The 27,984-nt window shown below is 34.2% G+C and overlaps 1 protein-coding gene across 1 annotated transcript; it reads left to right on the top strand.

Annotated features, from left to right (window-relative positions):
• Positions 1–824: 824 nt before the first annotated feature.
• On the top strand, positions 825–27,847 carry LOC138335053 (condensin complex subunit 2-like). The gene is given in 18 exon segments (XM_069283956.1): positions 825–936; positions 5,017–5,279; positions 7,397–7,481; positions 7,791–7,877; positions 8,413–8,545; positions 9,868–10,010; positions 11,541–11,733; positions 12,252–12,331; positions 13,357–13,501; positions 15,126–15,231; positions 16,266–16,393; positions 16,928–17,160; positions 18,211–18,284; positions 18,417–18,468; positions 19,915–20,058; positions 22,697–22,798; positions 24,555–24,755; positions 25,583–27,847. Coding segments are annotated over 18 exon segments (2,265 nt in total). The 5' UTR covers positions 825–903; the 3' UTR covers positions 25,646–27,847.
• Positions 27,848–27,984: the final 137 nt, after the last annotated feature.

Raw genomic sequence — 27,984 nt, 5'->3', positions numbered from 1 at the left:
AATAAAAATCCAAGGATTTATACGTCCTTGAAAAATCATACTCTACATGTTACTATATCTCGATATAGTACCATGTAGACTATGATTTTTTTATCGCTTTTTTAATTAGACCTCTAAAACGTCTAAAAAGTCTTAGGCACTCAATTGGGTCTATGATTATATAATCTATAACTAATTCTCAGATCCATGTGAGTAGGGCGGGTACGTATAAATTCGTTCTAACGTTACAGTATTACAGGCAATTTGCATTTGTTCGTCATATTAAACAGTCGATACCAGAGATTTAGATTAATTATTTAGTTAAATTATCTATGTCTCTTCAGAAACATATATACATATAGATTAGATGTATATATGTTTCTGGTCTCTGTCGATACAATATATTTTTTTTAATGTTTTTAAGATTTTTTTTTAAAGATGATTTGCCTTTGAAATAGTCAGAGGAATTATTAGGAAAGGTAAACCTATATTTATAAGTCATTGGCAGAGACTTTGATATTATATCTAAGCCTCTGCCCATGGCGTATAAAGTTATAACAGAACTTTACTAGGCCGATCTACGTCACTGACAGTATCGAGAAAAAATGAAATGTGATAAAATTATGAGTTATATTATTTTGGAGGGGATATGAAGATAATTCAAATAAACTAAAAATGTATTTTTTTTCTACAATATTTTGCTCTTTTATTTTTACGCTCCTGATTGGTGTTCCCGTTTATTCCGTCTCCGACTTTGTTTAAATTTTTAGAGGATCCTCTCGTGAGAGTTCGTTTTCGACGAGATTAGCTAAACGGATGGCGGAAACTTCGAACACTGTGGATTTGTAAATAGACGGTACCTATCAGAGACAATTATTCAATTTACAGAATTTTTCTCAGCAAAATATTTGAATTGACCTCCCCATGTTTCCTTGCGCAAAGATATCGATCAACAATGTAAATATTTGGGTCGCGTGAACCGAGATCGTTCTATTATTATTTTCTCGCGCTAAACAGTCAACAGTTAGACAACACTGACGTTAACTGGGTTAGTTCGGTACCAACTCTCAGCCTATTGATCAGTAGACTTGTCTAGATATATCTTTTTTTCTCTCCGCCACACTAAAAGCACATTTTGTCATCAGTATGAATGTCAGTAGTATATAGACTGCTCTAAATTATATACCTACATGTCACAGTTATGGACAAAATTACAGCATAGAATATCGACTAATTAATGTAGAAAAGAATATAAAACTTCAGATGCTGAGTTCAGGGCAAGCTGTACGGTATATAGTATAATCATCTCTTTCTGAAACATTATAAAATATGTAGGCTAGGGGAATTAATATTATATATAGTCAGTGCACAGGAGTTTGACGTTCTGTCAATAATATATAGTATACATATATAAAAAATACCCATATATATTATATAAAAACATATATATAGTATATAGGGGTATTTTTTTTATATATGTATACTATTTATTATTGACAGAATGTCAAACTCCTGTGGTCAGTGTTAATCGTCTGTGATCATGACTAGCTAGCTCTTAATTATAATAATCTAATATTATACAGTTGTTGACTGGGGTTGAGGGCAACAGTTGATTTGTTGAACCCGAAGACAAACTGTTGCCCGAGGCCGAAGGCCGAGGGCAACAGTTTGTGTGAGGGTCCAACAAATCATCTGTTAACCGAAAACCCAGTCGATAACTGTTTTGTTATACCCATTGACTCAAAACAATGCATTGACGTCACGAATTGTAGGTGCGACTTCACTCCGGTCCAACAGCACATTTTAACAGTCAATTTTAACAGTTCTTTGGACCGCTCGACGGAACAGCTCATTTATTGGCATTTTTGGCAATAGAGTTTATATAGGAACTATTTTATTGGGGTATAACAATAGATTTTAGACGTCAATATTGAGAAACCTCTGATTGGCAATATCGACATCTAATATCAGACGCCTATATGAGTCTTTTCAAGTTCCGCTGGCAAACTTGGGTGGAACATGAAGTTTGACAGAGTGAAAACTTACCAGAATGTCAGAAAACATGCATAGTGTGAATCAGTAGTTATCCATGAACACATTGGATCACTGAATAATCACAATCATATCCAATGCTGTATAATTTAAGTTAGCTAGCTATAGACGGCCAGCTCTATCTGAAAGGATCAGTATTTGGTAGAATATCTGACTATAGTATTGGGTGGTCTTGTGTTTGCGAGCTTGTCAACCAATGTGTTTCAAGCATTGGGAGTATGCTTTAGATTAGTAGCAGGGGATATACATGCAAACTTTTGTGATAACATGTGTTCATTGTTTGTCAATTTGTGTTTTCTGGGGCAAAAAATGTTAGAAAAAGGTGTGAACATTGTAGCAGAATGGTCAGTCGGTGACTGCATGACCAGATGGTATAATGGGTAGAACATCCAGTTAGTGTTCGGAGGTCTAAAGTTTGCACTCAATTTGGACTATAGCAAAGTTTTTTATGCTGTGAAACAGCATTGTTAAGTATGCTCGGCGAGCCTGAGCTCATCAAAACAATTAAACCACTCTGCCATGAAAATTTAATGTTATTTTGTTAATTTTACATATTACTTGATGGTATGAATAAATCGAAATCTCAATATTAAAAAATACAAACATTGAAATTGCACATTCATACGCACCATAGATGGTGTGTTTTAAGTGTTCAGTTGGGACTCAATGATTTTTGTATCGCTCTGCCTCCTGTACATGTGTACTCCCTAAAATCACGAACAATGCCTTCTTCGATGTCCTTCTCTACGGCAGATTTTCGGTTGATTTTGGATTATGTATGTTTGTTTCAATTTTACGTAATTCTTGATTCTGATCTATTGATGTAATCAAATGTTAGGAAGGTAATTGCAAAAGAGAGTTCTTATAACATTTGTAAAGTTTTTGGCTTTTGTTGCATTGACGAAATATATCTGATGATATTATTGCGCAGTAAAATGAATAGTTTTAAGTAAGAGTTTCTTTCATTGTTCTGTTGCTGGGAGTTGTGTCTTTGATTTAATCGACAACTCAGTTTTATTGAATGGAAAACATAAGTACAAAATTTATGAACATAAACTTACAATATGTAATGATAATATATATATGTACAAGCAACTTAAAGTGACAAATAAACTTCTATTGTCGTGTAATGTATGGTAGCCTACTAGTACTACTAGCCTTACAAAGACTTGCTAAAGTCTGATACATTGCATGAAGTTTTCTTGATGTTAGCATTCTTATTTTATGAAGTCAAAAGAAATTTGAGTGTTATAGGTACCTTTAATTTGGCAAATTAGGTAAGTGACCTATTCTAATAGGTAACTAAAACAATTTAATTTATCGTATGAAGCAAATTTGAAATATTTGGCAAAAGTGATTATATGGGTCTGGGAGGGGCCATGATTGACTATTCAATCAACAGATGTCAGATAGAAAGGTCAAGGTCCTTTACAAAAAATTGAAAAAAGGTTTCAAGATAATATTACTATAGTTTATATATTAGGAAAACACATTTACCAAATATTGATAAATATCAGTCCACCAAACCAATTTTCCATGACTGATCTTAGGGGCGGGGGGTCAAAAGGGGTCAAATAGGCTATAATTTCAAAAATCTTCTTCTGAAATTCTGGAACTGATTAGAAAATCACTTACTCTTTCATAGATGGAAAGGTCTTAAGGTGTTTTATGAAATTGTGAATTATATGACCCTGGGGTCTCACGTTTCCCCCTGGGGAGGGGGTTCAAATTTACTATAGCTTATAATAGAGAAAACATATTAATGAAGCATTTTTTGCTCAAGTTTTTCAATAGGAAAAGGAGTCATAATAATTGTTTAGAATTTGATTAGCCCAGAGAGAACATTTTTAGTATTATATCTATGTTGGGTCCTGGTCAACCCCCTCGGGGCAGAGGTGTGGTGGCCAAAATGGGCAAATAGGCTAAAACTTTAAAAATCTTCTTCTTAAATACTGGAAATGGTAGAATCAAATACTCTTCATAGAATGGACAGGTCTTTAAGGTGTTTTATGAAAACTTCATTGAATTTACATCACACTTGGTCTTCAGGTTTCCCCCTGGGGTGGGAGGGGGTTAAGTTTACTGTATTTTTAATGTAGGGAATTAACACATTTTTGAGCATTATTTAGTCATTATATATAGGAAATTCTTAGTCAATTGTGTGTCAAATTAGTCCCTATGTGATGGCCATTGAAATTATTACCAAATTTTCCATGACTGATCCCCAGGGAGCCTTAGGGGCGGGGCCAACACCAAAAAAAGGGTCAAATGGCTAAAACTTCAAAATTCTTCTTCTGAAATAACCAACCAGAACTGAAGCCTAGCCTTACGAAAACTTGCTTATAAGTCTTATGCATTTAATTCAGTATTGCCAAACGCTGTTCATGAAGTTTTCTTGGTGTTAGCGACTAGCTTTCTTGTGAATTCAAAAGAAATTTGAGTGTTATACATAACGAAAATAATGTACCTTTTATTTGGCAAATGTATCTGGCCATGATTTATTAGTTAAAAGCCGTCAAGGCAAAGTGAACCATGTTGGTTTTCTAAATAAAGAAACTCCAAAATTCAACACTGCACATTTAGTATACTATGTAAATTCAATATAAATGATAAACCAATTTCTTTATCCCTTTTGTTTGAGTCCTTCATTCACAGCATCAATGAGTGGCCTTGGCACTTTGATTTTCTGGCCTGTTATTAAAATCTTAGAAACTTTCAGTAGTCTCAAAATTATATTAATGTCTTATAATCTATATACCAGTAATTGAAAATGAAAATCAAATCCACAGAACTCAACAGTAGAAAATGCAGTGAGTGGCCAGCTACATATATACAGGTTAAACACTACAGGGTACAGTAGATTATATCACTTGTGTGTTACATTATATCTACTACTTACTATTTATACAGCAATTTTATGATTCTATCCATTATTTCTTAACGTTTATTTTTTTATACCTAATTTTTCTTGATTTTGATTTTCAGGTAACCATGCCAGAGATGCGAGACATTTTGTCTCCTTTGGCTACTCCTAACCAGCGAACTCCAATGTCTACATTTTCCCGTTTACCCCCAGCTGGTATATCTCCATCTACCAGTCACAGTTATGCAGGTCTGAAAAGTCCTTCAAGTAGCACCATGCTGTCAGGTGAACATGACGAAGCTACAGAAAAAAGGGAGAGAAGAAGGTCAAGGGTCATACAGCTTCAACAGATACAATCGGACAGTCCAATATCTCCAGCGGAGAAGTTAGTTTTATATACAGTATAACTTGTCAAAACAAGACCTTATCTAATCTGGATATCTCTGTACTCCGGCATAATTTATGGTATTTTCCTTCCAATTTGACAGTAGTTAAAACCTATACCATCCAAAAGCCTGGCTATATTGACCAAATATGTGACATCCTGTTTAGATAGGTTCCACTGTGCAATGTATTGTCTGTAAAATTAAAAAAAAAAATCTAACGTTATTGTTTTAGCTATATCATGTAATTACATAAATTACATAATAAATTGGAAAATTGGTATAGTCAAACCTGCTCTAACAACCGCCTGTATATAACGACCGCCTGTCTATAACGACCGCCTGTCTGTAACGACCAGTTTTTAGACTCCCCGTGCGTTTTTACTATATAATGGCACTGTGCATAACGACCACCTGTCTAATGTGGCTAACGACCGGTCTTTTTAGCCCCGTCAAAGTTGTATAACGACCGGCCGCTGAGATCAACTTTTCAAGTACCGAGTACAGTGTGTGTGTAGTAGCGTCCCTTTGACCTACTTCAGGTAATTAACTCCCTTTGTAAGCAAATGGCAGCCATTACTGAAGCCCAAGCTATAATTTGTTTATACAGTACTGTTCGGTTTAGTCCTATAACCTAGCGGTCGTAACATTTGAGGTACAAATATGGTTGCCAACTTAAGGATGGAAGTTTTAACGACCGTTTATGCCTATCAAAGACTGAAATTATGTTTGGTCGCGAATGCCATGTGCTCGAAAAGATCACACTCATAAAGCGTGATTTTGAAGCCACAACTCGGATGATACGGTAGGCAAAATAAAACATGCCGATTTATTTAATGTGTTCCGTTATTCATTGTTGATATTTAGCATTGTTTTATTACTAAGAAATGGCTGTACTTAAGCTATTTCAAATTACTAAATAGGACTATAAATTTACGTTCTTCTTTACGATTAGAGTCAGTCGGATTATCGCCCGATGTAACCCGGGTATTCTCGATGTGTTTATGAATAAAATACGGTCCCATTTCTTGGTAGAAATGTTACTGAAAGTTAATATGTGTACCTGCTTTGTGATTTTAATAGTTTTGAAGCTGTATATTGTGAGAAAACACCTCCAAATCGATCTTTCATGTTCCGTGATTAATCCGTCAAAACTGGTTACACGGCAACATTACATACGACTTGCCAGCGAGAATGTGTTGTAAAAAAAATATTACACGCATACATGGTCTGAAAATAATCGTTCTTAGATAATTCGAGGCCATGTGAAGTCAGTAACTAGGTAATGATTATGTTCATAGCTGAAAAAATCTACTATGTATCAAAACGAGTTGATTTTGTTATGATCGAAATTTCCGATTGCATTAAAATAAAACGGACACAAATCGTGGAAATATATTGACACAATTATTTCTTAAAGATGCTCCACCGCTGACAAATGGTTTTTTTTCACTATCAAAAACAAGAGCAGACGATTTTGTATTTTTCTTCAGTTACAAAAGTTACTTATTTTACACCATTACCCCCATTGAAAAGTTTGAGCTTCTAATTTTACTTCAAGTTAAAAATATGAAAAATAATTAATTGCATCCCGAAAAAATTCCATGGCACTATATCTTATATAGAATGGAGTAATGATTGCGCATGCACCAAAGGCGAAATAAATTATTTTGTGTTCTTTTTTGTGTCGATTAGGCATACATATACACGATTAAACACCAATTATTGTTCAAATGATGAATATCATTTATGCTCTGTCGGCAGTGGAGCATCTTTAAATAATGCATGGCAATACATATATAAACATCCAGTAGCAGGTCTGTTTTGTATTAGTACAATTCTGTTTTATTTACTGGCTCGTTGGTTGGCACAAAAGCCCCAACCTGTCTGTAAAGGCAACCTGTCTATAGTGACCGTTTTTCTGTCTCCCCTTCAGTGGTCGTTATAGACAGGTTTGACTGTACATGTTACTTGTACTGAAATGAGAAAGAAATGAAAACTTGATTGTGAAAAAAACAACATTATTGTTCACTTCAGTAAGTCTGTACTGTGTTGATACAATAGAACTGTATATGAGTATTTAGATTAATTTGTTTGTAACCCATGTCTATAATTTCAGACGAAAATCTTTTTCACTTAATGGACTATCAAGCATTCAGATAGCAGAGCACTATGCCAACTGTATCAAACTCTCCACTGAAAATGTAAGTATTCATCTACCTTTACCATTTCCCCACAATTGTGATAAACAGAAGCAAGAACCTCAGTTTATGGTAACAATGGTTGTAATGTCCTGATGGCAATGTCAATATTTGACTTCATTAATCCATGTTTAGTTATAGCAGAATTTGGTATGTTTGTTTATGCTGTAATTAGTAAAGAAATAAAAATGGTATCATACATCCATTTGTCACTATTATAGTCTAATTACATGCCATTCTATTGTGAGTGGTTGTGTGCATCAGATCTGAGTGGGGTATCCGTATCCGTTGTATTTTTGTGTTGTTCTACAGAAAATCACGTCTAAGAATGCCTTTGGTCTCCACCTAATAGACTACATGTCTGATCAACTCAAGAAGAGGGAGCTGGAGAACTTTCAGGTGAGGTTAATCTCGCATTCTGTACCTACATGTTACTGAGTTATCTGCCCCTGACTTTTATAGCTTGTGTTTGCTGTGAACATTAACTCGTATTTTAAATTGAAAATAGCATGATTTTTAACACAAACTATTGATATAACATCTTTTACCTACCTTAAGTAGCAGATGGATCTGTATCATTCAAATGCTGTATTACAACTGCATAATATACAAAGTGAATAATACAATCCAAACTGTTCCCAACATATATATTTACTAAGATGTACCGGCATCTTCAATGAAATTAATGAGTACCATAATGTGAAAAAATAGGGTCATTGGAAACAAAACAGAAAGTGTCTTCAGCATAGCTAATGTACTTTAAACAAAGACAATGACCTATTAAGTGGGGCATTTACGACTGATGTGTACTGTCAATGTCATATATATGGTGTGCTTTTAAAATACAGCTGTGTTTGCTGGTGCAATGATATACATGTGGAAATAAAACTTATACAATATATGTTTATGGCTATGTTTGTATGTAATTCTGTAGGTTGCCAGTACCACACTTGATGCCAGTGCTAAGATTTATGCCGGAAGAGTTGATGCTATCCACACAGAGACATATAAGGTGCTATCTGGCCTGGGACGTAGCTCGGACAAAAACAAACCGGACGAGGAACAAGGTATACAAAGTCTGCTAAAATACAACTCAAAGATAAGCATTTACAGTGTTATTCATATACTGGGTCGCGACCAGTTACCGTGATGTACCAATTACCGTGATTTCTGCGCACGCTCTATCTCCCGCACAATTTTTTGGATTCTTTTAAACAGCTAAATCACGGTGGTCATGCAAGTGTTCATTCAACAAAAAATTGTTCATTTGCAGTCGATATTTCTCACAAATCTACGTTTTTTTTTAAATCAAAGTTTGCAACACTCAATCATAGCGAGGAATAGCTTGAAATCATGACTTACTTGCATATTTATCCTGAAATTTCATGAAATCATTGTTTATTTTGTTGGTCAGTCGTTTTCAAAAATCCTCTGCATCAAAGTAGGTCAAAGTATGCAAAATAATGGGTATATACGGCAAGTTACCGATCGAGCATGTATGGACAGGAAGGTAGTTTTTACCTGGTGCATACGTCTTGTGTTTACATTTTTTTCAAAAAAAAAATTAATATGTATTTAGTTAATTTCTGTAAGTTTTAGGTCCTCTACACCTTTGTTTGTCTAAATTTACTCCTGCCTGGAGCTGAATCCTGTTTTTAGTGATTCCCTGGTCACCTATCGAACGCACCTTTAGACAGTCCTTTTTTCGTGCTGTTTTCGCCGATCAGTCACTGGATCCCAAAATAACCATGCATTACGATTATATTATTTCACTAAAAGATATTGGTCGCTTTAATGAAACACAAGCTAAGTTTTGGTGCTATAAGCATGTTTTTAAAAGCACATTTCCTTTCTATTTTGAAATCACAGTAACTGGTCCTGTAGGTTCGTCAACTGTACCAATTAGCGGTGAAAATAAATGGCGTCTCGTCAAAAAACATATTAGAATTAAGTAGCGACTATTGTTACTGAAGTATCTTGGACTAAAGATAATTCATGTCGATTTTCAACGCCTTCTGTGCGTTAGTTTTGACAAAATCCTTAAAAAACCTCGAAAAAATCATGGTAATTGATCGCGACCCAGTTCCATTTACAATAAGATAGATTGAAATGTACTAAATCAACATAAACTTCAGAAGAACTACTTATGTTCTCAAAATTTGACAGTAGTGTATAGATGAAAATAATTACAAAAGAGAGACAGAAGATTGGTTTTTTCATAGGAAAAATAGGAATTTTGAGGTTATTGAAAATTTTACTTTTTTATACGAAAATCTGACATTTGCAACCATGATATATATACAGTAAAATGTCCTTTAGAATCAGAAAAAAATTGAAATAATCATGTTCTAGCTATATTTGTAATAATCGTCAAATTTCATCTTAACAGATGAAAATGATACCAATGCAGACCCCAATGAACAGGGAGCAGAAGACGAAAACAAAAAGAAGAAGAAAAAGATGAGAAAAAAGAAGACAGTGGAAGCCAACATAAAAAATATTGATATGAAAGAAAAAGACTTTGAGGCTAAGGTAAATTTGGTTAAGTTTATAGAACTAAGTCTATCCTTCTAGTGCATCATGTAATGTCAGTGGTGTATACACCCAATGTATAATAGCACAGAGAGTGGTTCATCCATCAGGTTCTGGTCAAGAAGTTTGATTTAGCTTTTGTTTTGGGGGCCACAGTGACTTGGCCAAGTGGTTAAGATGCCTGAACATGTTATTGCAAGTCTTTCACATGAGTCACAAGTTCAAAAACCATGTGGAGCAGTCGTCCAGTACTGTCTAACTTTTGGTCAGTGGTTTTTCTCAAGGTACTTCGAATTTCAACCACTTATAAACCTGGCACATCCTTAAATGACCATAGCTGTTAACGAGATGTTAAACCAATCAATCTAAAAGCTTTTATTTGGGTTTGTCAAATCATTTGTGAAGGATATGGCTCTCACGGATCACCATGTTCAGACTTTTGATTCCAATTGTGTTTTGTAAAGATCTACATCTGTTTTCAGCAATGTATGAACGATACAAGAGTATAAAACAGTCCTACTACTATTTGCAGAATAGTAAATGTTAACAGATTTTAAGAAATTTGGAAAGTTAAAAAGTTTTTGGTCAGTTAAAACCTACTTTTCCAATAATAAAAAAATTCTGGATAAGGTAAATTATGTTCTTACGTTTTTATTTTCTAAAAATCAAAAAACAAATCTGTATGAATCACTGATTGAATAAACATTAAACAGAAAAAAGTGCTATATATTACATTGACCTGCAGTTAAAGGATTGGACAAGTTTTGTAAAATTTTGTAACTTTGTATCGGGAGAAGGGTGAATGACTTGACCATTTTATTTTACCTGGTAATTTTGAACTATCTCACAAGGCATGCCTGACTAAGAGTTATTTCAGTACTTTGATTCCTTCAAGCAATCGGATAGCTGTTTTGTTACCAACAGTGATGATTATGAATTTATGTAGTTTTATTTCATGTCAAAAATGTAGAAAAAAATCTGGAGTTAAAAAAAAAAATATACAGGCATACTGCCAATCAGGACAGTGAATTGGAGTTAAAAATAAACAAATGAAATGCCAAATAAAAAATAGATCGTAAAGATCTATGACTCAAAAAAATAGAAGAAAAAAACATTTATATGTATATTGTTATTATGTCGAAAACTTTTGAACTTGCAAATGTTTACGGAAGTGAGTGTAATGGCCACATACAGAGTCAGCAAATTAAATACGAAACTAAAACCTTCTTACATTAAAACTGACCAATCGGCACTATAAATGATGGTATGGCTGTCAAATACACTCTTATATTACCATCTTCTGAAATGATTCTGTAAAATCTTATCTTGATTTCAATACTAATTGAAATAATTGAGAATACGGAAGTGTGCAGTCAGTACTCAAATATGGCGGCCACCTGTGTATATTGTTATTATGTCAATTGATACCACTGGAAATTACACAAGGTATGATTAATTATTTGATTGTAAAAATAATGTATATTGTTATTATGTCAAGATTGTTCAAAATTTTCGAATTTGTGTTTCCAGGCAGATCCGCTGTTCCAGATAATGTCAGCGACGTTTGATGAGGGTGGTATCAGTAGTCTACTCCTGAACAGTCTGCGGTGTTTTGACGACCAACAAAGTCTAGCCCTGGACTCCGGTACACTGATAGGACCCTGTCCAAACATTGATGAGTGCTCACAACGCCAGGCCAACGACCTCGCTGAAATTACTACAGGTGATTTTCATAAGTAGTCTGTACATAGATTTTTAGGTCTTCAATAAAGAAAGATATCCAGGAAAAAAGAACTGTTCAAATATCAAAGTTATCTCAATTTATACTTCAAATTTATTAATTACTAAAAACAATATACATGTACTGCTATTTGATGACATTTTCTTAAATGTTATAAAGATAGATGTAAAACAAACTTTACCTGAAACTTTCAGAGAAATCTAAATGGTGTGTGTGTCCAAAAGTCAACATATCCCTAAATATAGAGCTGTCATTATCAAGATATTATTGTCGTTTTACCAAAATCCATGCTAACTTCACTGCATTGATTTTTGGTCAGATTGTATGTTATGTACATGTATTATCATTTTTATACAAAAAATCCTTTACCTCATTCACTCCCAAAATTTCATAATAGACTGGTCTAGTCATTGATTAAGAAGAGCCTAAATGGTTCCTCGGGGGTGAGTGAGTTAAACAAAGTACAGACTGGTCTTTTATGCTGCCCTTTTTCACTACAGACATGGTCAAAGGCCCTGATCTTGAACCTTTGGTAGTGTGCCCAAGCTTTTCTTCTTTCAACTGGAATGATGCTGATGAGGTAAGCTTATAATCCAATCTAATACGCCGATTCCAGGATACAAGGAACTCTTCTGGGTAGGAGGTAGAAAACGTTGATTTGGTCATGTGACCGCGAAAAATTTAGGGCACATTTTTCCGTCATGGCGGTGACACTTATAGGCAGAGAATATCAATGTCCGGGTAAAGGTCATAGTCGGTAATACTTGCTCGATAACAGAACTAAGATAAACTGTTATGTTTTGTGTTTCTTATTTGTTTTTGAGTTTCGGAAAAATGCACCCAGGTAAGTTATACAATAAATGTGAGTGGTACGTCAGCTACCGTTGATTTTCAACTGCTAGGCGACAGCTCCATTTGATGCGGTAATTTACATGTCATTTCCTTATTAAGTGTCCAAATTTAATTTTCATGCATATTTGGATTAAATTTAATACAATTTGTTCTGATAATTAATGTTAAATGTTCTGTCATGATATGTAATTTTCCACCCATGTACAATCATTACATATGCCGCCATTTTGTTTCAAATGTGCCCTAAATTAAGTCACGTGGTGATGAAAGTCACATGACTAAACTGACTGAATGTTGTATCCCGGAATCGGCGTATTGAAATTAGACTTAATTCCATTCCATTACGATACGCTCCAATACAAGATTTGACAATTCTCGGTTCAGGGTCACCTCACCATGACCCCTGGCCTAGAATCAGAATATCTTGAGACAACATAATAGTTGTTAATACTTCAGAGAGATTCAATCAAAACAATGGGCACACGCTGATTGGCTAACCATAGGGGTCATGCAGAGGTAACCGAAACGGGAAGTTTTTAGATCTTGTATTGTAGCTTACCGTAGAGCATCGTAGTGGAGCAGAATTTCAAGTATGATTTTATTTAGATTAATAGATTGTCTTATAATCATTAAAATTAAAAACTCTTGATTAAACTCTTTAAAAAATTTCCTATTAACAGTTCATTGCTGTATTTATGGGTTGATATCTGATTTAGAAAATGAATTGTTAATTAATTTATTTTTTGTTTCCAGACCTCCATCTTGCCATCAGGCCCATCGTCACATGCTTTTGACATTAATGCCGAGTCTGAACCAATACCAGACATGGACGAGGATCACAACGATGATCTGCCACCTGACATGGGGCCTCTGGATATGGAAGACATGGACAATGCAGGTAAAATAAGCTTAAAATTGAGTATTAAACCACTGTGATACAAGTCTTGTCATGAAATTTTAGTTACACAGATATATATTGTAGCCTGGTATCTAAAGTATAACATTTGACCTGTAGCTTTGGCAACACACTTACAGTTATATTTATATATTATTGCCTTCTTTTGAGGGCACTATGGTCTCATAGTGTTGTCGAAGGATGGCATAGTACCCACGCCTCTGGCTTGGGTACTATGCCGTCACAAGACAACACAATGAGACCATAGTGCCCTCACAGAAGGCAATAATGTGTTTAGTCAGGGGTTTCATTATCTTTCAGGAGAGGCGATACAATTGCAATTTCAGGGGGTGTACTTTTCTCTACCATCTGTATGCTATCTAATGTAATTTAGCCCAAATGGCTGGTCCAAAAAAAAAGTACATGGGTACCGCTGGTAAAACTCCTGGACATAACAAATTGAAAAAAATGAAAAGATCAAACAATATTGTAATTCACCAATAATTTTAAAACGAGTGTGGCCACGTCTAACGTTTAGAAATGTCATGGCCGGAGTCGTCTAAATACATTTTTCTAGGCAGAAATCTTTGAAAATACTCACTGCATATTTCGTTGCCTGCTCAGTTCAATTTGCTATTTTGTTCTTTTGTAAATTTGTCAGCATTCAAGTTTCCAAAACCGTGACATTTATGTTTTGCAAAACATCATCCGCACACAGCTTGTTTGCCAGTGAACAGCGCAGATAACAACAGTGACATCATTTTCATCAATATGACGTTTGTAACAAAAAACGCGCCCAAACCATAGTCCCAGCTAACCATAGTCCCAGCTAAATAGTGGCTTTAAATATGGCTAAATAGTGCCCGGGGGCTGAGCCAATGAAAACGTGAGAAAAAGTAACGTTATGTACTAGTATCTGATAGCTTTGCTAATACAGCAGAGTGGGATTGAAAATATATAAACTTTGTGTTTTAGAGTTATTTCATACAAACCGAAAGTGATCATTCATTGTTACTGTAAATCACATTTCACGAGCACTTCATTTCGTGAAATAAGATTCATTAGCAAATACATCAATTTACAATTTATGAATTCAAAATGACTTTAATTTCAATCGTGGACGACATAAATATTGACTTTAGATTGCTCGGAAATAAAAGTGTATTTAAAATAGTATGTCAGGTTAAAATAACAGACAGTCAAGTAAATATACATGACAATCACAGGTTTACAATAGTGTGTAGTGTTATGTGTAGCCAACCATGCAATTTATTGACATGTACACAGATTATGAATGGATTTTTTGTTATGAATACAATATTTACGTATTTGTCATTTTTGAATTTGCACTTATATGTGTTTCACAGTATACTTTATGATCATACATGTAGATTTTTTATTCTTTTGTTGCTGTATCTCTAGGTTACTACAATTGTAGTTTGTGCAAACATCAACAAATCAAAACATTCAATCTTTTCTGTTTAGTTTTCACAAGATATTTGAATTCGCAAACGACTCACTCAAAAGTATATCTCTTGTGAAATGTAAGTGTCGTACAGAAATGATTTCTAATGCTCTTTAATAAAAGGAGTGTCTGCTGATCCTGCTGAGCTGGCTTATGTTGTAGATTCAGACACTAGTCACATTGAAGGAGAGGAACCAACAGACACGGGTATATCTATAGGCGACAGCAGACCTGCTCAGATCATGGACACGGTCATGAAAGATATCTCGTAAGGATCAATTTTCTAGTTTTGGTAGCTATAGGATTAAGGGCAAATTATTATTCTATTGGAAATCCTCAGATCATAGACACGATCATGAAGGATATCTTGTAAGTGTCAAATCATTAATAAGAATTTAGGGCTCGTTGTTATTCTATTGGGAATTCTCAGAACATACTTCCAACTTAGGATTTGAAGTTTCTTGACTCATACTCAAAATCCAGAGGGAAATGTAGGAATTTCTGTGGTTAAATTTAAGATTAGATTTCCATATTCAAAACAACGGCTTTCATCATTAAAGTTTAAATTAAGTGCCACGATTAAATCGCAGCTCATTGTTTAATGTTAGTTTTGAAGGAGTTTTGGGCTCCCATATTATTTTTTGGAATTGGTAGGTTATACACAGGAGGTGGAAGAGAACTGTATTGGCTAACAGCTTTGAATCGGGCGTCTTCCAGAAAAAATACCGTATTCGACCCAATAAGCGCCCCTCCCAATTTTGAGGCCTTTATTTCAATTGCACAGGCCTAAATAAAACCCAAAATCTGTACAGATTTGGATTAATTTGATCTTATTAGAACTTTTTCAATTTTTAAACGCCCTGGGTGCTTATTGGGTGGAATATGGTATGCAAATTTAAATATTCAGATTCTGAAAATTTTCTATTAACATGTACAATTTAACTTTTTAAATCCAGATGACAATTGGACCATTGTATTTGTCAGGAATACACAGGATTTAGATTTATATATATTTGTATATCATAACAATAGATAGGTGGTGTCAAAATCAATTTATCTCTTATATTCATAGATTTAGAAAGCAAATAATTAAACTATCAAACTGTAGTGATAAACAAAATAAATTTTTGATATTACCAAAATGTAAATAACACACAATATTTGTTACAATCATTTTTCAAGTTAAATGTTAATTGATATTAGTGTGGGATTTCTTACACCACTAAATCACAATAACCAGTCTTTGTCTTACATGTATATATAAAACATGTAGATTTACATATTTTACTCTGTATACGTCAGGAACGGGTCGACGGGTACACTGATGCAGGTATTAGCAGCAGAGCCTTCAGAATATTCATTCTTCAACAAATCATTACTGCGGACATGGGCTGGACCAGAGCACTGGAAAAAGGGACCACTAAGTCGAGGTCTGTGTGCAAAAAAAACCCAAAAAAACTGTGCATATAAACACTTATACCATTTATCCCCTAAATATCATAATGGAATGTTCCAGTGCTGGAACTAGAAGAGTTCAAATGTGTCTTCAGGGATGAGTTAACCAGAATAATGATTAACTGTGCACTGTATTGTAATTTTCATTTCATTAAATATATATATCTAAACGTGATTTATGTAATAAATACAGGTTATCATCCTAATAGCACTAGTCCAGAGAATGAGTAGATGTCTTCTTGAAATAATAATAATTTAGACAAGAAGAGCGCCTACCTTGTGTCAGAGATATTTTAATGGTTCAGATTGTCAATGTTGTAAAAAAAAAAAATAAACTCAGATTGTTTCATTGCCTCAATGACTTTGTCATATTAAATCGAGAGATGATCTTTTTTCCTGCTGACTTGTTTTACAATTATAATATGTTCTTTTATAGGAATATAATTCTTTATTTTCGAGTTATTTGCGATATTGTGAAAATTAAATTTTCTTATTTGTATCTTATACAGATGTTACTAAAGCTAAAGATTCTGCTGATAAATCTCAGAAGAAAAAGAAGCCTGTTTTTAAGATGGACTTTAAGGAGGAAACAGAATGTGAATCTCTATTTCAACCTTCCAAATCTGTGACCTTGACTAAGGTTACACTAACAAAAAACAGTAAAACCAAGAAAACGGTCCCAAAATACCTCCATTATGAGACGGAAACACTCTTCAAAATGTTTGTGAAGCGTAAACTCATGGTAGGTTCACTAATCGGGTCAAAATATGGGAAAAAGATAGAACATATTTTTCTGTAGTACACTTGAGTCAATGTCTCATACGACTTATTAAGTGTACTATAAAGCACATTTTGTCTGTGATTGTGCATCATATGTTGCACAAATTTTTACTTTTTTAAATTATTTTCAAAGACTACTGAAGCAAATTTACTGAAATGTGCACAAATTTTCTTCTATGGCATCCTGGAGGAGGGGGGCTGTATGTGGGATTTATAGATGTAGTGGAGACAAATCTCCATACACTGAAGGATCTTAAGCCCTGTACAAAATTATGAATTTCATGTCTTGCATTTTTCCATAGGAAACAAGTCAAATTTTGTTTAAAGTAAAGCATGTCAAATTTTGTTTAAAGTATCAGCATGAAACATCATTTTAACTTTATAGCCTAATTGGTTCTGCCTGGCCCTCAGAGCCTGAAGGACGGGACCAGTTAAGTCAAAATGGCTATAAAAATAAATCTTCTCAACTCACAGATGTGATTGAAGTATAACACCCATTGATTGAAGGGTTACAATTACAAAAAAAAATATGTATTTCGCAGCCTTGGGAAGCTTTATTATGCCACGGCCCGGCATTTGCCTGTCTGTCAACATTTCCTTTAATTTACAACTAGTCAATTTCTACATGGATTCTTAACAAATCATAAACATCCTTCGGCGAAAGGGAACAAAGGGACCTGTTACACCTACCATTGAATTTTGCCCCTTGGTTCTGTTAAATTGGTTTGTGGGCAAAATTCAATGGTAGTTGTAACAGGTATTTTGCATAAGTTTTGGATTTAGGGGCAGGATGGCTTAGTCCTAATAGGGAATTTAGAAAAAATAGGTACCTATATCTTTGAAATTCTTCAGGGAATATGGTAAACACTGAACCTGTATTCAGAACACTTGGCATAACAAACCAGGTGAGTGATACTGGTCCTCATTGCCTATTGTTGATCTGATAGTACACAAACAATAGAATTTGTTTTATTTCTGTAACTGAGATCTATCTCATTATTTTTGTTTACAGGTAAAAAGACAAAATACATCATCTGATGGCAATGAAGATAATGTAGAAAATATAAAAATTACAACTATGAAAATGTTAATGACAGGAAAACTTCTGTCCAGGATTTGAGGAAGTGAAATGTTACAGAGGAAAACTTCTGTCCCAGGGATTTAGAGGTAAGTGGAAAATGTTAACAACAGGAAAACTTCTGTCCCAGGGATTTAGAGGTAAGTGGAAAATGTTAACGACAGGGAAAACTTCTGTCCCAGGGATTTAGAGGTAAGGGAAAATGTTAACAAGGAAAACTCTGTCCAGGATTTGAGGAATGGAAAATGTTAACGACAGGGAAAACTTCTGTCCCAGGGATTTAGAGGTAAATTGAAAATGTTAACAACAAGGAAAACTTCTGTCCCAGGGATTTAGAGGTAAGTGGAAAATGTTAACGACAGAGAAAACTTCTGTCCCAGGGATTTAGAGGTAAGTGGAAAATGTTAACAACAGGGAAAACTTCTGTCCCAGGGATTTAGAGGTAAGTGGAAAATGTTAACGACAGAGAAAACTTCTGTCCCAGGGATTTAGAGGTAAGTGGAAAATGTTAACAACAGGGAAAACTTCTGTCCCAGGGATTTAGAGGTAAGTGGAAAATGTTAACAACAGGGAAAACTTCTGTCCCAGGGATTTAGAGAGGTAAGTGGAAAATGTTAAACAGGGAAAACTTCTGTCCCAGGGATTTAGAGGTAAGTGGAAAATGTTAACAACAGGGAAAACTTCTGTCCCAGGGATTTAGAGGTAAGTGGAAAATGTTAACGACAGAGAAAACTTCTGTCCCAGGGATTTAGAGGTAAGTGGAAAATGTTAACAACAGGGAAAACTTCTGTCCCAGGGATTTAGAGGTAAATTGAAAATGTTAACGACAGAGAAAACTTGTGTCCCAGAGATTTAGAGGTAAGTATGTGAGAATTCAAAATCAATATATGATAAAGCCAGTTATTTCTGCAGTTTGAAGAATTTTGCAATTTTCAATGTAAAAGTTTTGTATAAATATATAAGAGACTTAATTATATAGTTTCTATGTGCAAGAGAAGGTTATAAGATGTCTTCAAGGTAGTTGTGTGGGGGAAGGAGATCATCAAAGGGACAATTCAGTCTAAGAGTACATTAAAATTTGCATACTGATCGGAAACAAACCAGTCCTAATAGAAATTATGTTAGTTGGTTTTACTGTGATATACCAGAAAAGCCACTGTATTGAAATGAATGTGAAATATTCAAGCTCGCTTGCTGTCCGCCATTACACATTGTGGTCGGACGTCTTGTATGCGGAACCCTGGTCCTTTTGTCTAGAACTACTCAAAGTGCTCTTACAGAAGTGTCTTTAAGTTATTAGGTGCATGTTCTTGTCTAAATATAATTTCACCAACTCCTTGGTGGTTATGTATTTTATTTGATCAACACACGTAACTTTGGCTTGGGTATGGGTACAGCATGTTATACCTGCTTAATCGTATTGATCAACGATTTGGAATTTCAACGATATCAATCAAAATACTTTACAATGTTGAGGAATTTGTCAATATTTCTTGTTATTGTTTCATTAAGAAAATAGAACAATACATTTATGTCATATTTTGCTTCGTGGTTATGTAACAGAATTACGCAATTGAATTGCCCTTTAAGGGCTATTTATATTTCCACTTTAACATGTGTACCCTGTTCATTTTTCAGGGAGACAACGATGACGATAGCGTTGAATTTGACTTCACAGCGGGAGGGTGTGAGTTCAGTCAATCACCAGATTCTCAGGACTTCGGATCTCAACCTGATGGGACCATGCTTATAGGGGACAAACTTGTGGCCCAGCCACACAAGGTAATGACCCTGGAGATTCATGGCTAAAATACCATGGCAGTTATTTGTTAAATTATGTTGTTGGTATCCTGAAGCAAAACTCAATGTCTCATATTCAACTAAAAAAACAAAAATTGTAACACTTTTTGCAATAAAAAGCAAATCATCTAAAATTTTGGTCCATACAGTTTCCAAAATCTTTTTGTTAAAATCATTATACAATAAAAAAAAAAAGGTATATTAAAAGTCTCCTATATTGAAATATAGAAAAATAGTATGATAAGGCAACACTAAATTAATCAGTTGTTCGTCAGGAAACCTGCTATAAAATGTCGAAGTTGAGAAAAAAGTAAAAAAAAAAACAAATGTAGATTTTAGACTAAATGTCAATAAAATTAATAATAGTAAATTAATATAAACCAATGAAATTATAATTTCATTTTTATTTTTTTCACTTTTTTTTTTCTTTCTCAGATTATTTATTAGCGATGTTTTTATTAGCCCACCATCATCAGATGGTTGGCTATTAAAATCGCCCTGCGTCCGTGGTCTGTCGTCCGGCGTCCGTCCGTAAACAATGCTTGTTATCACTATTTCTTAAAAACTACTGCAGGGATTTTGTTCAAACTTCACATGGAGGGTCCCCTTGGTCCATAGTTGTGCCATACAGATTTTATGGCTGATCGAAAAAACCAGATGGCCTACTAGCAGCCATCTTGGATTTTGGCAGTTGAAGTTTGTTATCGCTATTTCACTTTGAAAACTGCTGCAGGGATTTTGTTCAAACTTAACATTGAGGATTCCATTGGTCCATAATTGTTCCCTATAGATTTTTAGGCTGATCGGAAAAACAAGATGGCCACCAGGTGGCCATCTTGGATTTGATAGTTTAGGTTTGTTATCACTATTTCTCAGATAGTGCTGACTATTTCTCAGAAAGTGCTGAAGGGATCTTTCTCAAATTTCATTTGTAGGTTCCCCTAGGAACCTAGTCGGCATGTTGCATTTTGGGACCGATCAGTCAACAAGATGGCCGCCAGGCAGCCGTCTTGGATTTTGTTATTCAAAGTTTGTTATCGCTATTTCTCAGAAAGTACTGAAGGGATCTGTCTCAAAATTCATATGTAGGTTCCCCTAGGGCCCTAGTTGTGCATATTGTGATTTGGGACCGATCGGTATAGTATATTTTTTTTCAATAACAGATATATTGAAAAGAATAAGGGTATAATAGAATTGAACACAGGCATCTTCATCGATGAAATTAGATCTGTCCTGCGAATCATGGATCGTCATAATTTAAAACCAGTAATTTCCAATTGCGAATCAAAGTTTTGACCTAGAGCTAGTCTGCTTTTTTTCCATTTTGATTAAAATTTGATATGAATAGGGGCTCAGTTGAATTGTTTGGGTTTTTTTTTTTTTTTTTAATGACATTGCTGTTTAGTTATTTTTTTTTCAATGAAAGGGTGCAAAATTCATATATTTATAATTAATTCATTGTAAATATTTTGAAATGGAAAAAAAAATGCAAAAAAAAATGGCGCTTGCATGACATTGGATTCCTTCGCCTCTGAAAATCTGAAAATTGATATATTTTATTAAAAATAGAAAAAAATTGCTCGCTCGCTCCCAATTTTTTTCTTCAGTTCCCAAAGAACAACTGATTTATTTGGTGTGGCCTAAATATATACAATTTTCTTAGTTACTGTTATGGAAAATTTGAGAGATTATACAGTTCTGCAGAAAGAGAGCAACATGTATGGTTGTATCTATGTTGAAACGTCTCAAACACATTTTGTAGCTATTATCAGGGGTTTGCTTGCCTTTTGACTATGAGTTGCCTTCGGTGGGATTTTCGCACCTTGCCAGAGTACAAATGACTCTAGTTTATACATATTGGATTTACTAGTACAAATGACTCTAGTTGTTGTGTTAAGAAGGAGCAGGACATGGCCTTAGTGTATAACTGTTTTAGCATTATTCTCAATATATTTGGGTTTATAAAGTCATAGACAAAAAATGGAAGGACATTCATCATAGATGTGGAAAGTCCTGTTTTTTTGTCTATGAATTAATAAACCCGAAATAAATCTAGAATAATGCTTATGATTTACTCACTGAGATGCTAATTAGGCAGTGATTTCCTTACTTTTACTTAATTTTACAATAAAACATAATCAGATGTGGCATATTTTATCTTAGTCGATAGTTGAGTTTGGCCAATGACTGCGGCTTTTAAAATTTCCTGTGGAAAAGTTGTTCGTTTGTTACATCATAATACATGACATACAAATCTTTCAGTCTATGTAAAAACAACATCAAATTTCTAACAAATATGAAAATAAATCAAAACAAAATAAACAGAGTTTTGATCAGATTTACAATACTCTAGATGAAATATAATTTTTTTATTTTATTTGCGTTTGGAAGTGTGTGGACTGAATTATTTGACATGGAAGTGTGTGGACTGAATTATTTGACATGGATTGGATAGTTAATATGTATAGTTACCACCAGTAAGTCCCACTATGGGACAACCGCAGCTACAACCAGTAATGACAATCAAGAGGCATCAGCATAAGTTAGCTTCCTTTGACGCAAAGTTCAGCCAAAGTTAAAATAAACAAAGCCCACTGTATATACTGTCTTTCTATACTAGGTTGCCAAGATAGATATATCCTATGCCAAAGCAGCAAAGAAACTGGATGTGAAAAGACTCAAAACAACTATGTGGAATATAATGACACATGACATCACGGAGGTAAGAAAAAACATTAAACTAAGTATGTTACATGGCTCAAGGTCAATCTGTGAAGGTAATTTGATTGTGTAAATACTTCAAACAAACTTTTCTGGAATTATGATGTTTATCCAAATATCAAAGGTTAAGGTCTCTGTTACTAAATAGAGAAAATTTCCTTAGAATTCTTGTTTGTATTTAGTTTTTTGTGTTACAGGGTTGCCAGCGGTAGCAATTGTCGCATTTTGTGAGAAAAATATTTCATTTGGAATAAAATTATGAATTTGGCATTATAAAACATCATTTTTTAATATATAAATATATATCTTTTGGAAGTTGTACATTTGTACAGGTTTGCCGTGATTAGTTGGTACAAAATATCAGCTGAAATTTATTAATATTTTAGTGGAATCCTCTTAATATTATTTATCAGGCAAAAGTATGACTTTAAGCAGAATGTGACATTAACCAACATGACATTAAGTGGTATCCTCGGACTGTCATTACCACTGATTTTTGTACTTGGTTGACAACTAATTAAAAGTGTAAATTTTCTACATTAAAATTCTACAGTACAGTTTATGTGGAACATTTCATTGGTTACTGGATTACTTATTAATGAGGGTGTGTTGTTTTTTGTATCGTATGGTAAAACAAAAGCAATAAAATAAATTAAAAACATGAAGTTTCACAGTATAAGAAACCTTATTTAAATACAGTAACTGATTTTGCTTTGTGTAAAAATAATGTAGATTTCTGATAGGTTTGGATGATCAGCAAATGTGACCGATTGATCTAGATTCATTGTACTTAAATTATTGGTACTTTGGTCTTTCCATAAAGAGGTTTTTCTTTCCACTCTTGAAAAAGCTTGACATAGCCATTAATGTCTGTTTTGTATCATGAAAACTTATTTTATAATTTTATTAATTGAACATATTTGTTTCATTTTTGGCTTCACTCGGTGACTTGCAAAGAGCTAAATTACATAAGATAAATTGTGTCAAAATTTGATGTAGAAATCACGCCAAAGTAATCTGTAAGTGTCCTGTTTTGATGAAAATATGTTGAGAGATGTGAATGAAATAATCAATACAGAAGTCTGAACATATATACATATATATACTTTAAAATGCGGTGGCCGAGTGGTTAAGATGTCCCGACATATTACCACAAGCCCTCCACCTCTGGGAAGCGGGTTCGAATCCCATGTGGGGCAGTTGCTAGGTACTGACCGCTGTCGGTGGTTTTTCTCCGGGTACTCCGGCTTTCCTCCACCAACAAACCTAGCACGTCCTTACATGACCCTTGCTGTTAACAGGACGTAAAACTAAACAAACCACTTTAAAATGAACATCAATGTAAATCCAACATAGGACATATATATAATACTTTATAATGAATGTCAATGTAATATAGCATACACCAGTGGAATTTATGTTATGAAACTTACAATCCTGTAAACAAGTGAATCAGATATGGTTGACATGTTTTATTGACTCTACAGCTCTCCCTTGTACTTTCCTTAGCCAGCAACTCTTTTCATCTGTTGCCCGACCCCACAGCTTCAATTATTTATTGCCCTAGTCCACAGCTTATTACTTGTTTATCCAACCCTCAAACCCCACTTGTTCTTTGCCCGTCTCCACAGCTCACCATATTGTTGCTTGACCCCTTTATTTAACAGCTGAGTAATTCATTTATATTTTTGATGACCATCTGATGTTTTATCAGTATTTGTTCACTCTTGTTCACACTGCTGATTTCCCTTTGTTAGGCTGCTGTTGAACCTGAAGCTGCAGGGACAAGTGAGGTGAACCAGAACCAGAACGCGTCCCCAGAAGACCCGGAGATGAAGGGCACGTGTACGTTCCAGGACCTGCTCACAGTTATCCCTGACAAAGTATCGAGTCAAACTGCCAAGAATCTCAGTGTCCCTATAGCCTTTGCCTGTCTCCTTCATCTCGCTAATGAAAAGGTTTGTATTACTCAAAATGGATCCCATATAGAGATATTCAGCCAGTATCTCCTACTGTAGCCTTGAACTCGCAGAAAATACTGTTAATGTACCTTTTAAGCGAAGTCAAATTTTAGTGCAAATGCTAAAAATTGTGAATGATGTTTTATTAGTGTGGATATCAATTAATACAATGTGGTGGTTAACTACCTGAGATACCTTTATACAAAATTCAGTGCTGTACATGAATCAGCACGAAAAAGCGCTTAAATAAAACTACCTCGAAAATAAATACATTTTCTGTAGTTAATTCAACAATTAATTAATTGAAGTAGAAAAATCCTTTATTTTTGTCTTTCTTGATGCTTTTTTTATTTATTTTTTTTGTTTTGCTCTAAAAAAATCCATACCTATGTACAGGTATATTTATGATGGAATTTTTACTTCAATTACCTACTTGCAAGATTCATCTTGACTTGCCTGCTACATTTTGATACATATTGCATCTGCTGTTCAAGTACAATGGATCTATCAAACTAGGAAGATTAAGGCTAGGATCCAGAGTGTATTGTATGCTAATGTCTGTATGGTGATAACTATGATACTTTGTCTATTTTCATAAAGATGTCAGCATATTGAAATGTAATGGTGATGTCAAAAAATGTCAATTGTATTGATTTGTGTTTAGGTGTGGAATGTAGCTTCACATCTTTTAACAAAGTGTAATACATATTTGATATACCATACTACTACATCCACTCTGGCGGTGGTTCTAGTTAAATCAAATATGTCAGGGAGGATGGATAAATGCAGTGTGACCTTATTTCATTGAATTTATTTAATTTCAGTGCCTGAAGCTTGTATCACTTGACGAAGACCTTGGCAACATAAAGATATCTCAGGGAATATGACACTCTCAGGAAAAGACTATTAAGTAACAGAGATAGGCTTACTTGTGGTGTTGCTCATCAACTGGCTCTGTAACTGGAGTTCTATTTTGCAACAAGAAAGTTTGACTCTGACAGCCCTTGACAGTTAACTGATTATACTCGTTCGTGTTGTGAAGGTCAACTCTGTTCACAGAAAGGCAGCTTACAAAGAACTTGGAAAAAATTCTTTTGAAGAAAAGTGTATGAACTATATCCTACAGGCAGAATTTTTTTTTATGTTAACATCTAAGTATACATGTAAATTCCTTTGAAATTTAATGAACCGCTGTATCTGTATTCATAAGATTTTTATCATCAACACTCTACTGGCCTGCAAAAGTTATACATTTGTTGAATGGAATGAACTTGAAGTACTTGAGTGTCCTTTAAATAATTGCTGAGAAGTTAATTATATTTACACTTGATTAAGTAATTCTATATTTTCAATCATTTGTAAAGGTGCAAATGTAACAAAAACAAATTCTGAAAATTCTGAGTAAAAAATGGCAGCATACTTAAAATGAAGCAATCCGCCTTGGAACAAAAATTATTATACAGATTGAAAATTTTTAAACAAAATGTATTTATTTTGAACATATAAGTTTTTGAAAAAAAAAAATCATGAATCGACGGAACTTTAGTTTATTTGTTTTCTGTTTCCCCTCTTCTATATTTTCTGTTTCTCTCTTCTACACTGTTACATTTTACATATACATGTATATCTAAGTTGTTGATTTTTTAATGAGGAAGTTTATGGGTTGAATGTACCACCTGATTGGAGATTTGTAAATAAAGAAAAGTGTAAGTTAGACATAAAGGCACAAATTCATATTTTGTTATATTTTATTCTACTTACACATGCAATATATTAGTTAGATTTTTCTTGTTAAGGTTTCTGTGGACAAAACTTTCAGCTTTTTAACCTAGACCTGTTGTATGTAGGTTTACATTCTGTTTTGTTGATAAGAGGTTACCTTGCCATATATACATTGTATGCCATAGTTACCAGTATTTAACATTCAGGGCTCCAAATAATTCAAGTCTAGCTTCAAACAGGGAGCTTATTTATCAATGCTTAGAAAAATACGAGCCTTGGTGAAAATACTGATCTTTAGGTGGATATATTTTTTGGAGGGTACTCTGGCTTTCCTCCACCACCTCAACCTGGGGCAGCCTTAAACGTCAATAGCTGTTTACCTTAACTTAATTCAATGTTTACCTGTAGTTTTTACCTCAATAAGGCAAAAAAAAATATGTCTGTTAAGGGTTCCTCGACCTACCCTAATTTTTTACCCCGACCCTAATTTTTTATCCCACTACTAAAACAAAATTAAAAGTTGAGATTTTGATGTCGGACTCTGTTTATGGCCATTATTTCAGAGTGAAAAACACTTTTAAAACCAAAAAAAAAAAAAAAAGTCCTCCCGACCTACCGACCATATTTTTTTTGCCAATGTAACCCTAAACAGACATTTTAATTTTTTAGGCCAAATCTAGAATAAAAATAATCCTAAACATAAGGGGGACCTAAGCTCTGACAAAAGGGTACTATATACATTTAACAATATGTTAGGTAATTGTTAAAGGCCCACTACCTTTCCGGAGCAAAATTTAAAGGTTTCTTTAAAACATTAATAACAAAAGAAAATATATATCGATGGCTTAAGATGAGGTTACAACACCAAACATGCAATATTACCTGTCTAATATACGATAACAGTGGAGATTCATTTCGCTGTTTTGCCGTCTGGCGCAGTGATAGTCAACTACCGCGCGGCATTTAGGGCGACGGCGGGAAACATAAAACGACCCGCGTTATGAAAATTGACATTTTATTTATTCTAATTAAACAGTTCTGAAGGTGATGATAAGTGTGCTAGTAAACGTATAGTTAATAACTTCTGCGACTCTACAAAATTATTGATCTCATTTTACATTCCTATTTCAAAAATTAAAAGCCGTTTCGGAAAGGTAGTGGCCCTTAAAATGAAATTTGGTATTGTAAAGATGTGTATTAAAAAAAACTCTATGCATAATTTTTACTTCATCCCTCATAGATTTTGTATAGTTACCAGAACAATTTGACAATTTGATGTTGGTTCATTTAATTTTGATATTGTATGTCTCAGACGTATATTTATGACTTCCATTGGTAGGTAAACTAATAAAACTACAATACTCCAAGTCAAGTTTGTTCGTTTTTTCTATACATGGTTTCGTTCATACAAAAATGTTTGATAGAAAATTCTCAACCCATGCTTCTACCATATACGCAATTATAGAAAGAATTGCTTTTTGTTCTCTAGCTTGTAGCACACAAT

The sequence above is a fragment of the Argopecten irradians genome, chromosome 11 (genome assembly GCF_041381155.1).
Source record: "Argopecten irradians isolate NY chromosome 11, Ai_NY, whole genome shotgun sequence".
Taxonomy (NCBI): domain Eukaryota; kingdom Metazoa; phylum Mollusca; class Bivalvia; order Pectinida; family Pectinidae; genus Argopecten; species Argopecten irradians.
Note: the sequence above shows the minus strand (reverse complement) of the source record. Positions and strands in the feature narration are given on the sequence as shown.